The following is a 12,537-nucleotide window of genomic DNA, read 5'->3' as shown; positions in this document are numbered from 1 at the left end:
GCTCAGTAGTTGTGGTGCGCGGGCTTAGTTGCCCTGCAGCATGTGGGATCTTAGTTCCCTGATGAGGGATTGGACCCGAGTCCCCTGCTTTGTAAGGCGGATTCTTTACCACTGGACCACCAGGGAAGTCCCAGATCTTTAATAATCTTAAGCATAGCATAGATTCTTTGGCAGTTCTTCTCCCATAATAAACTACAAAAACATTTTAAAGAGTTTTATAATTGTTAAAGTTGGTAAATAATGGAATACCTTTAAAATGATGATGATTGAGTCAAATATATTCTTGGATGCTTGGTTTTGTGCCTCAACGATACCATCATTGAATTCAGTTAGTATACAAAAGAAACCTGGTAGTTTATGTTTTACATGCAGTATAGGTCAATTTCCCTCTAACAGCAATTGACATAAAAATGATAGTTTACATAGTAGAATTATAGGCTGGTAGCCGTCATTTGCCTAGTGATCCAATGCAATAATTTCTAATCATTTTTCATCAATCTTAATAGATTCTTGTGTGAACAAGGCAAAAGTTGAAGAAAGTGAACAAAAAGCAGCAGAATTTTCAAAGAAGGTAAGACTTATCAAATATTAGCCGTAATTATGAAATGTAAAATGTAATCACAATACATATTCTACCTTGTTTCCTTGTGCGAGGTCTTATAAATGTTGTTTTAGTTATATAGTTCTTTATGTTTCTGGATTCAGACACCACCACAGAATATTGATCTCTTTCCCAATAAGATAAGGTTGCTACTGTTCCCTGCTCATCACCTTTAATCCATTATGGAAGAAAAACACTAACCATATTCTACTAAAGTGATAAATGAAATAAAATTAGTTTGCTGGAAGCATATAGTTTGAAATGGTCAACCAAAACACATTCCCCCATTGCTCTCCTGCAGCTGTCACTTAACAGTAGTTAGCTCCTTGGAGAACTGTGGAGATGTTTAGCTAGTCTTATCTGTTATGTTCTTTAAATCAGTGCTATTGATAGAAACAGAATGATACAATATTTTCTTTCTCTTTGTCTCTCTCTGCTTAGACTTATCTTCTTTGAATTTTGTAATTACCATTTTTAAAGTGATGCTGCTACTCCATGTATGTAGTCTTGGTGGAATTTGAGGTTCCCCTTTCTTTGTGTAATGCTTTATGTAAATGCCACCTTTATGAATATCTGAATTTTGTTTAGATCTCAGATGGTCTTTTCCTTATTTCATGAAAGCATAGCTACAATTTTATGAGCTTCTACCGGAAGTTGCATTGTTTGGTTTTAGACCCTATAAAGCATTAGTATAGTATTTCTCTCCTCTTGGTGGAAGGAGAAGGATTGAAGCCCAAGTCTAAAAGCTCTACAGTTTTGAGTCTTTTGGCAGCAAGGTAAAGTGCTTACATATTGCTGTCTCTTCAAAGTTATGACTTACCTTGGAGATTAGATAATCACTTTTGCTATCACTCTAGAAATTATAGAGTATTACTGAAGTTACTTCAGGGCATCTGAAGAAATGTTTTTGCTCTTTCAGTTACTAGAATAGATTTTAAGAGCTTGAGCACAAAATGTTTGTGTGAAGCCGTCATTTTTATTGGTGAAAGAAACTGTACACTTCAATTAGTAGACCTTTATATTTCTAATGTTCTTGTTTTAAATAGCACATTTAAAATTCCCTTTGAAAATCTTAGGATCTCTTTTTCTCTGGCACTATGATTAGATACCACAAGACTGGAGCAAATTGTGATGATCTATCTGGTAAAAATTTCTGTAAGCATCTATTATTGGAAAAGGAGTCCTGAAATAATAAAAAAGAAGTTTCAGTGTTTGATGCTTTATTCTCCTCACCAACATTTAGAATGAAAACATGTATGGTCTCCTAGTGGGTATCTGCGTACCTTCTCTTATTCTGGGTGATTCTAAGAGGCAGTATTAAGTAGTAAAAAAAAAAAATGAAAAAAAAGAAAAATGAAGGGAGACAGCTAGAATGAGAAGCGGTAGTTGTAAGATCTGATCTCAGTGTTTCTGCTAATTAGCTGTGATTTTAGCCACTTACTCTCCTTGGATCTTAATTTTTTCATCCTTAAAAGGAGAGAATAAGGTTAGTGGACTTGTAAGAAGTCTTCCAGCTCACATATCTCAGGCTTCTCTGATTCCTACTCTATGGGTTTACAGATTAAGATCATTTTAAATTACAAGCAGAAGCCTTGTGTGCCTCTCCGCAAGTGTACTAATAAACCATTTGTAGAGCAAAATTGTAGTGTGCTTGTGTGGACAGCATGCTTGAGAAGCACACAGGAGAAGATAACACTGGCAAGGAGGCTGGGAGTATAGAATCAGATCAATTTTTAAAAAATATTTATTTATTTATTTGGTTGCTCTGGGTCTTAGTTGTGGTAGGTGGGCTCCTTAGTTGTGGCAGTTACTAGAATAGATTTTTGTTGCGGCAGGCAGGCTCCTTAATTGTGGCTCATGGGCTCCTTGGTTGTGGCATGTGACTCTTAGTTGCGACATGCATGTGGAATCTAGTTACCTGACCAGGGATCGAATCCAGGCCCCCTGCATTGGGAGCACAGGATCTTAACCACTGCGCCACCAGGGAAGTCGCAGAATCAGATCAATCTTAACATGGATACTAGTGAAGTCAAAAAAGCTCCATCTTCTCAGTGACCTAGGAAACAAGGTCATTTGCTGATACTGAAGGATTAGGGTAAGTTTGAAATGTAAATATTAGAAACGATTTGGACCATCCTCTGTGGGACATTTTCCCAGGACTCAAGTAGAGATGAATAAAAGAATTAATTAAGTAGTATTGCAGGTTTGACTCAAACACTGTTATCCACTTTGCTTACCCACTCTTTCTTCAGACTGGATCTGAATGGCATTTTATAATTTCCAAAGGTCAAGTCTACTATGAGGAGGAATATTTATTAACAGTAAACACACTTTTTCCTTGTTCCACAAACTCTAAAGGTAGTTTTTGGCAGTAAGATATATCACTTTTAAAAACATAAATAACATTGTTGGAATAATGTATAGACTTCTAAAATAACTTGAAGTGACAGTGACAATAAAGGGCAAATGTTCTATAGCTGGACATGAGCGGTATTCACCTGACTGAGGTAAGTGCTGGGCAGGATGCAGTAAATGGATAGTCACCATTCTGATGGTCTCTTTGGCTTAGCACACTGTAATTTAACCTCTCATTTTCCCTCTTATGACATTTTATACAAGTGTTTTGGTTAACCAGCTGAATGAGAATGCCATTAGAGCATATATCATTCTACTGTCAGATTTTGTGGAGCATCACTTTTTGAATGCTAGACAATTAAGATTATAATAAAAATAGTCTGATTTGTATTAATGTATGTCCGTTTGAGCGTTCTAAAAGTACAGTCTCTTTTCAAGATTAAATATAATTTTAAAGAGTTGAACTGCTTGATTCCTAATTTTTAGGTTTCATTTTCTAATTAAATAAACTTAAAAGTATGGGATGAAACATTAAAAAAAACATGATTAATTCTAAAACCTAACTTTCAATAACAAAACACAAAAATGTCCATTATATATGAAGAGAGCCTTAGTCCACCCTTTTAAAATTTTGTTTAGTATGTTTTTTTAGAAGTGAAAATGGTTTTTTTACCTTGGGCTGGGGACATAGTTCTTCTTTACTACCACCCCATCCCCACGGAGGTGCTCAATTGCCATAAAATAATCAAGAGCTCTGATTTTCTGAGTGGCCTGGGAAATTTAAGGAGCAAAATACACTCCACTTATTTAATGCATATTGTTGTTTAAAGCTTTCTCAAAACTGTATTATTAAGTGTACATTTATGGTGGTGATCATTGCAGTTCGATGAAGAATTCACAGCTCGACAGGAAGCTCAAGCTGAGCTTCAAAAAAGAGAAGAAAAAATCAAAGAGCTTGAAACAGAAATCCAGCAACTTCGAACCCAGGTAATAAAACAAGATACAGACTTTGTGTCATGTCACATTGAGTTCGAAGGTAGAAAACTATCTTGTTAGGTGAAGGAAAAAATGTGACCAGAAGCAGACTTTCTGGTAGTTTCCCATTTTACTTGAAATAACTACAGATTTGATTTTCCAGGACAATAAATCATTTTAATGTTTGGATAAAAATATGGCATTCATTGCATAAAGTGCCCTGAATATTTTTAATGGAATGTATTACACAAGCAAAACTCTTTCTTGAGATGAAATTTTCATAATGATTTGAAAAATTAGATGCATAGTATTTTCTTTCAAAAGAAATGTGGAAATGTTCATTAAAGCTTTTTGAGATCTCTTTATATCTCGACTACCATAATTTCAAAATCTGTAAACTTTATATTTCCACCTACATTCCCTATGATGAAAACCCCCCATATACACTTAAAATCTTAATTATGGTGTCTGAATTTTAGAGCTGATTACATACTCTCAACACAACATATTTTTTAAATGAATATAAAGAAACATAAGATTAGTTCTTAGCCTCATAGATGCCCAGTAGGGTGTTTGTTGATTGACTAGGTCTGTTTCTGTCAACCTACTGAAAAGTGACTTCAGAAGTCAACAGTGAACTCCACATTACCCAATGCAGTGGCCTTTTCCTACCCTTAGCCTCTTTCACTTATCTGTAATATCTGATAATTTCTTTTCACTCAATCTCTCTTTTTTGTGTCATCTGACTTCGTTTTCTACATATCTCAGAACTCAGTTTCTCTTTGTTTTCATCCTCCAAATGATGACATTCCCCAGTGTTCTGTCCTCTGCTCTTTTTTCTCTGTATGTCCTTGCACTAATATCCCATCCAATATCATAAATTCAAATATCACCTTTTAGTAGGTGTCAAGTCCCCTGGGTTTGTCGTCTATTTCCAGCTCTTGATTAGATCTCCGCATGGGCAAGTCCTGCTGCATGTTGAAATCAAACCTATTATTTGTGGTCACTTCTCTGTCCTCAAACCAGCTTGGTCTCCATTCTTATTTGTTTAAATTTTACCACCAATTTTTTTTTTTTTATTGTGAAGCTGGAGTTGTCCTGGCCTTTTCCCCGCCCTGCCTCATGACAGATTATTAAGTTGGTCACTGTATTATGTCAGTTCTTTCTCTTTTTCTCACTTTGCATCAAAACCCTGAACCCCCCAGGGCCACTCTCTCATTCCATCCTGCCTGGAATATTACAATAGTTTCCGAACTTTCTGCCATGCCTATAGTCTCTTCCTCTTCAGATTCATGCTTTATGTCAGTTGCAAATTAATCTTCTTAAAACACTGCCCTGATTATTGTCACTCCAGGCTTTAATATGTTCAATGGTTGCCTGTTGCATTCAGGATTGAAGAAAAAATCTCCTTACCGGGAATTTGAAGGCCTTCTATCTGGGGCTCCCTTATCTCCCCTTTGCAGCCTCGTCTCTGCTCCCCTAACTCCAGCCTCTGTTGCAGCTAAGTCACCTTTCCTCCTCCCTTCACATGTAGAATTTACTGTCTCCACACTTTTCCTTCGGTCAGCATTTCCCAGACATTAGTTACAGAGGTGCTAATAGGTTTTTCATGAGGAAAGCATTCCATAGTCCAATAAATTTGGTATGCTTGAAATTCTCCTCTTGGAGATTCATCATTTTCATTAGCATACTAAAGGGTCTGAGATGGCCTACCTTAAAGAAACCTGTCGAACTCTTTTTCCTATAGCTTTCTCAAACTCATTTAGCCACAGAACCCTTTATTTCAGACCACCTATTAACATCTCCTGCAGAAGAGTTTGTTCATGGAACTTAGTTGAGAAATGCTGACTTAGGTTATTCTCTCTCAGAAATGCCCTCCCTTGCTCCTCTGTGCCAATGAAACATCTCCTTTAAGGATCAGCTCAGTATAACATCCTTTGGAAAGCGTCACCCAAAACTCTGGGAATTTCTTTGAACTTTTATATCACTTTTGTAGACCACTCCTATCATATTTGGTTGTGTGCCTGCTTTATCCCTTCCCCTGCAGCATAAACACTTTGAGGACAATGTCTTTACTTCCTGTGCTTACTCTTATTAAAGTTCCTACTGCACCTAGCACAGGGCCTTACCATTTAATTGTGTAGTTGCTTATTTATTATCAATGGATCTGGAAAAGTGCAGAGTCACACAGTACTTTCTAGTGCACCCCAAATTGTGTCAAATAGTAAATGGTCCATTTGCTGTATTCAATTCTCAATACTCTATTGTGGTCTCATTTAATTGTTCCATTCCTAATTGTTCATAGAAGGGAAGAAAAGGGCTGATATGATTTGATTTTAAGGCTGGTGGCATTTGAGACTTTTATTCAATTTGTAAAATATCTATTTAACTTGAGTAAAAAGTCCTATTTTAAAGTAATAGCATTTTTGTGGTTACACAAGTTTTATATCATAAACATGATCTCATAGTGGCAAAATTTTATGTTTACAAACAAGTATTACTTTCATTTTGCTGTCAATTAATACAAAATATGGGATACACATTTTACCTTTCAAATTATTAAACAAATCCATTTATATACAAAATTTATAGGGTAAATTACTAATTGACTGAACTTTTCAGAAAAATTATTTTAATTTTCCTCAGAATTTCTTTGCTATCTCCATCAAGATTGGAAAAATCAGACTGTTTTCTATAGTTTTGCTGCATTAAAAATAAAATAGAAAGAATTTGCATATTTTAATTCTATCCTTCTTCCTAATCTCAGGAGGGGATTGCATTCCAGGAGAGGATTGTCATTTAAGTGTATAAACACTTTAGTTGTATATATGTATATACACACATAAACATTCATATGTGTGAATAAAATATTTGTGGACAGTGTGCACTGAATATTAGGAGAAACATTTCTGTGATGCTGTTTACCTGTGATTGTTAATCTTTAACATTCTTATAAATGGGTCAGTCCTTTAAGTTGATTGTTTCAAAAATAAGCTTCCACTTATTTATTATGTAATGATAATTCTAAGTTTGTTTAGTTCAATTAAGTAGTCTGTGGAGGAAATTCTTATTAGTAAAGATTAGAAGAGTTTCTCCCCAAATAAAAATAACACTATACCAAGACATGTTAATAGTTTTAAACTTTTCATTCAGTTAGTCTAATGTTGTATCTCAATTACAGAAGATGCATGTTCATTTGTAGGACATTCCTTAGGAGTGTTTATAATTAACAAACTCACTTTTATATTCATTTTCATTTTGGAAAGTAAACCGTTGTCATCAGTAATGGTTTAAAGTAACAGGTCCAGATTAATAATCAAAAAGTGGACAATATGGAATGTAGTGATCTCCGTCAGCTGTCATCCATCATTATTAGAGAATGAGCTTGAAGTTCTTTTCTGATGGGAGAAATAAGTTATAATCTGCTCATACTGCAAGCTGTAATTAATTCCACTCAAGGCAACTGACACCCATTCGTTAGGAGCTAGTCTGTTGTAGTGGAAAGAGGACTGCCTTAGATATGAGAAGAACCACATGTAAATCTTAATCATATTTCAGACTGTGCAACCTTTGGTTAGTCATTGAACCTCTTTGCAGTTACAGCTTCCTCATCTATAAGTGGTGAGATAAAAATACCCAACCTACATTATAGGGTTATAATAAGGATGAAAAGAAATAATAGATGTAAAAACATTGATAAACCTGTATTATTATGCAATGGATGTTACTTAGCATTAATTCTTGGTATTAGAAGATAGCTAAGTTACTGGTGCTATGAGACAGCCTCTTTGTGTAAAGCTAATCGGCCCCAAGGAAGTTAAATCAGTTATTTTGTATTAATCATCCCGTATTCATACCAACTAGTCTTAACAGGCCCAAGCCATATACAGTACTTCTTCTTTGCATATACTTATAATGAAAGGTAAGTTTTCATTATTTTGGAGGAGTGTTTCACAAAATCTTTGAGCATGCCAACTTTCCTAGCCTTAGTATATGAGCAGAGTTACTCCTTATCCAGGGTTTAGAATGCTTATCAAAAATCTATGCAAGTCTTTTTCATGTATTCTTAAGCCCTTAGATGTTGCTAAATTAAATAAATTCTTAAACAACCCAACCACAAATGTCTACTGATAAGTTTTCTTTGCTACTATACTTTACTGTAAGCATTTAAATAAGCATTGGGTTATTTTATATTTCAGGGACATGGACTCTCAGGTTCATCAGGAATTCCAGGCCCTCCTCTACCTCCTCCATTGCCAGGTGCTGGGCCACCCCCGCCCCCACCTCCACCAGCGCCACCTCTACCCAGAGGAGGTCCCCCTCCTCCTCCACCTCCTTTACCTGGGGTACATGGAATAGCATCACCACTGCCTTTGTTTGGGGGACCTCCTCCACCACCTCCCCTTGGAGGAGTTCCTCCTCCTCCGGGAGCACTTGATCTGCCATATGGAATGAAGCACAAAAAAATATATAAACCTGAGGTGTCCATGAAGAGGATCAATTGGTCAAAGGTAATACTATGACTATAGCTTTATGGCTTTGTCTAGTCATAGTTGCTCATTAATGTGTGAATGACGGTATTGCTACTTATACGGATGATATAATAATTGAGAACATGACCACTGATTCTTTTGCTTTTGCTTGTGAGTTCACCGTCTTATGTTCATCTTTCATAGCTGGAGAATTGGAAACTCCACAGACAACTTGAAATTAACATAGAAGACAAAAGGAAAATCAAAGTGAAAGTGGTTTTAGAGAATAGTATATGAAAAATAATTTTGATTCTTTTACCAATGTTAACTTTAATTGCTATAACATTCTTAAATATAATCTTTGTATTAATGGGCCTTTTTATCTTAGTTATTTTTTTCTTAGAAAATTATTAGTTTTTTTTTTAGTTTTAAACTTTCAGATAGTGTGGAATCGCTGACAGTATTCAGTAGAGACATAAACTTTTTTTATATGATGTGTGAAAGATTTTTCTTTGAATGTTATTTTGCTTTATTGTTATCAAATAACATGTCTTATAAAAAGCTTATTATCAAGATTGACACAGTCCGCATTCACTGGGAACTAATCTAATGAAAATACAATTACCCAGGCCACCATTTGGGGAAATGTCTATTCCAAGAACATAGTTACAGTGATATCTGATAGTATCTACATATTAAATTGGTTTGACCAGAATAATGGTTAAATCATTTTTTAAATTAAGCATATACTTATGCTTTGCTCATAAGAGTAAATGAGGTATAAATGTTTTTGGAATGTAGTTATTTTTTGTTAGGCACAATCGACCAAACTATAGGACCTAGAAGCTGCTGGCCCAGTTATCTGTGTGTGTAAATGTAATGATATGTTAATTTAGCAATTAAGCATATAGTGTAATGGCACTTACATATCACAAAGCATCATGATATGTACTGGAAAATGCACAGTTCTAATATTGGGTTTCAGTGTAGTGGCTGAGAGCACAATTCTGTGGAGCTACACTGCCTGGGTGTGAAAGCCATCTTCGCCATTTACTAGCTTGGGCAGCCACTCAGACTTCCTGGGGCTTGGTTTCCTCATCTTTAACATGGAGATGATAACAGGTCCTACTTCAAAGGATTATTGTGAGGATTAGATGAGATGAGTTAATGTGTGAAATCACTTAAAAGAGTACCTGACACATTTTAGGAGGTATGTAAGTGTCAGCTATTATGGTTATTTTCTGTAACCATGGGGAATTTACTTTTCTGAATCTCAGTTTCCCCATTGTTAAAAATCCAGGAGCAAGAAGAAGGTATGTAAGTTGGGGGGAGGGATTTACTAAATTATTTTTAAGATTCCTTCCAGTAGAAGATTTTTTAAAATGTAATTTGCTACATAGCCTGCTGTTGTGTATTTTTCTGTAAACTAGTAGAAGTCTGTGACTTTCCCAATGAATGTTTACTTAAGAAGTGTTGTTTTGATAGATCCTAAAATTGATTTAGTAGGTAGATGAATGAAGGTAATAATATCATTCAACCCTGGTGAAAGTGAATTCTTTGAAAAATTAAATACGAAGTAATAATTTAAAAACTTATCTTTGTTATTTTTGTTTCAGATTGAACCCAAAGAATTGTCTGAGAACTGTTTCTGGTTGAAAGTTAAGGAGGAGAAGTTTGAAAATCCAGATCTCTTTGCAAAATTGGCACTGAATTTCGCTACCCAGATAAAAGGTATATTTTATTTTTTAATATAGAGTTCTTGTTCTGATATATTGAATTCAGTACTTTGCTAAAAAAATCTAGTAATATGTACATGTATAATTTTTTGGGCAGAGTCAAACATAATTAGATTGACATATTAACTGTATTTTACCTAGCAGCAAAAGAAGGATAGCTTTTTTCCTATTAAATTTATTTTGCATAAATGTTATTATTCACCTGAAAATATGGGTTTTATTTTTATTGTTTAATATGTAACTTATACTCCTCTATTGTAAAGTTGTCATTTTTACTGAGAAGCAGAGGGGATGAATCTGTTGATTCACCATGTAAGAGAAAATAATGTAATTTGAGTAAATTTGGTGCCATCGTGCTTATGTAGTCTTACATTTGTAGTAATCCATTTGGTTTTTTTTGGAAATTTGATAGTTTTTTTCTATAAGCAGATTGTCTGGAATAATATCAAAATCTGGTACCTAATAAGTATATTTTACAGATTTGATAATTGAGTGCCTTCTTTATGATTAGATCCTTAACCACTTATGAATTTCACACATAATTTTGGTACTATATAGGTAACTTCTCAATCTCATAATTAATCATTGTGGTTTGTGAATTTTTGGTATTTCATTTTAACATTACTATTTTACTAATTATCACAGAATTGATAGCTTACTTAAGCATAGGAGTTTTTTCAGCCTGAGTGAGTCTTTACAACTAAGAAATTGATATACTCCACACACCCATGCCCTTGGAATTAGCTCCTTTACCATTCATTTGTCTGATTTGTCACAACATGCCTTAGAATGTGAGAATGTGAATTTTGGAAGCTTCAGAGAGAGAGAGAGAGGGAGAGAGAGAGAGAGGTGAAAATTATTCCTTTTCAGCCCTTCTAGCTTATCTTGCGCACTGGAGGTACTTGTACTATATTTGTTGTTCCTTGTAGATTGAAGCTCACACACATACAGAAATCTGGGGTGATTAGAGTATTCTGAAGAGTTTTGACATTTAAGAAAATTCCTGCCATTAAAGTCTTTTGCTTCCCTTATTTGCTCTACTAGACTTCACATTTAAAGGATTCTTCAAGGACTCCAGACATTACTATATATTATAATCACTTTTTTTAAATTGAAAAAGTAAAACCTGCTTACACATCAAGGTATTAATAATAGTAATAAAAAGATGCGTGGTAAGCATATCCCTTCAATCGCAGACTTACAGCTTCTTCCCTAGAGAAACCACTCTTACTGATTTCCCACATTGCCTCCTAGAAATAGTCTATGCCTCTAGAAGCATATGTGTATATATCATTTTTTGTTTTTTACTTCTTTCTGTTTTCACTTTATATACTTGGATATTATTCCATAGTAGTTTATGTTTATCTACTTTGTTCTTTTTACACATTGAACGGAATTCTGTGGTATGAGCCTATCTGAATTTATTTAACCTGTCCCCTATTGATGGATATTTAGATTATTTCCAGTCTTTTGCTATTTCAAGCAATGCTGCGGCAAACGTGTACCTACATATACGTTTGTGCATATAGGATCTATATGTAGGATAAATTTTAGAAGTGAAATTCCTGGATAAAATGCTGTCTGCATTTATAATTTTGATAGATATTACCAAATTTCCTTCCAAAGAGTTTGTGTCCATTTATAGTGTTACATCTAAAATACATGTGAACATCTGTTTCCCGACAAACTTTGCCTATCTCAGAGGTGAAATGGTAAATCATCCATGTTATAATTTTTACTCCTTAAATTAGGAGTGAAGTTGAGTAGCTTTCCTTCTATTCAAAGGCAATTTTAACCTCTTTTTCTGTGAACAACTTCCTCCAGTTATTTGCACATTTCGTGTTGAGCATTTGTTCTTTTACTTATTGATGTATTTGTATTGAGTCCCATAAGAATTATAGGTTTCATAAAATTTCAGGGTCTGTCTGGACCTTAGAAGTGATTAAGCCAAACTCTATTTTACAAATGAAGAAAGTGGAATTTGAAACATGGAGGTTAGTATAAAATCCATTAGAGAGTTTCTCAAGGTAGTGTGGTATAGTGGGAAAAGCCCAGAGGAAATGAAGTCATACATTCTTGTATTTCAGCTGTGATACTAGTAACCTCTGCAACTGAATTTTCTCATCTATAAAATGAGAAAGACTAATGTTTAACTAGAAGTGTTAGAATTAAATAAAGTTATATATTTAAAGCACCCAGCATGGTACTTGATATAGCAGGCACTCAATAAATATCAATTCTCCTTTCCCTTTCATTTAACATGATGCTGTGTGTGTGTTTTGTTTTAGTTATTGACACTTATTACAACTGTTAATTCAGCAAGAGACTTCCATGCTCTTTTGAACAGCACTTGGCAAAGCTAGTCAGAGTAGAAACCATTCTTATTCTGGCTGCTAAA

General features: G+C 34.7%; 1 protein-coding gene across 1 annotated transcript in view; it reads left to right on the top strand.

Moving 5' to 3' along the window:
- Positions 1-12,537, top strand: part of DIAPH2 (diaphanous related formin 2) — an 887,427-nt gene that overhangs the window by 280,138 nt on the left and 594,752 nt on the right. Inside the window, exons 15-18 of the mRNA XM_060292429.1 lie at positions 507-571; positions 3,839-3,943; positions 8,131-8,442; positions 10,020-10,134. Of these exons, the coding sequence (XP_060148412.1) occupies positions 507-571; positions 3,839-3,943; positions 8,131-8,442; positions 10,020-10,134 (597 nt within the window). The remainder of the gene's footprint in view (positions 1-506; positions 572-3,838; positions 3,944-8,130; positions 8,443-10,019; positions 10,135-12,537) is intronic.

The sequence above is a fragment of the Globicephala melas genome, chromosome X (assembly GCF_963455315.2).
Source record: "Globicephala melas chromosome X, mGloMel1.2, whole genome shotgun sequence".
Taxonomy (NCBI): domain Eukaryota; kingdom Metazoa; phylum Chordata; class Mammalia; order Artiodactyla; family Delphinidae; genus Globicephala; species Globicephala melas.
Note: the sequence above shows the minus strand (reverse complement) of the source record. Positions and strands in the feature narration are given on the sequence as shown.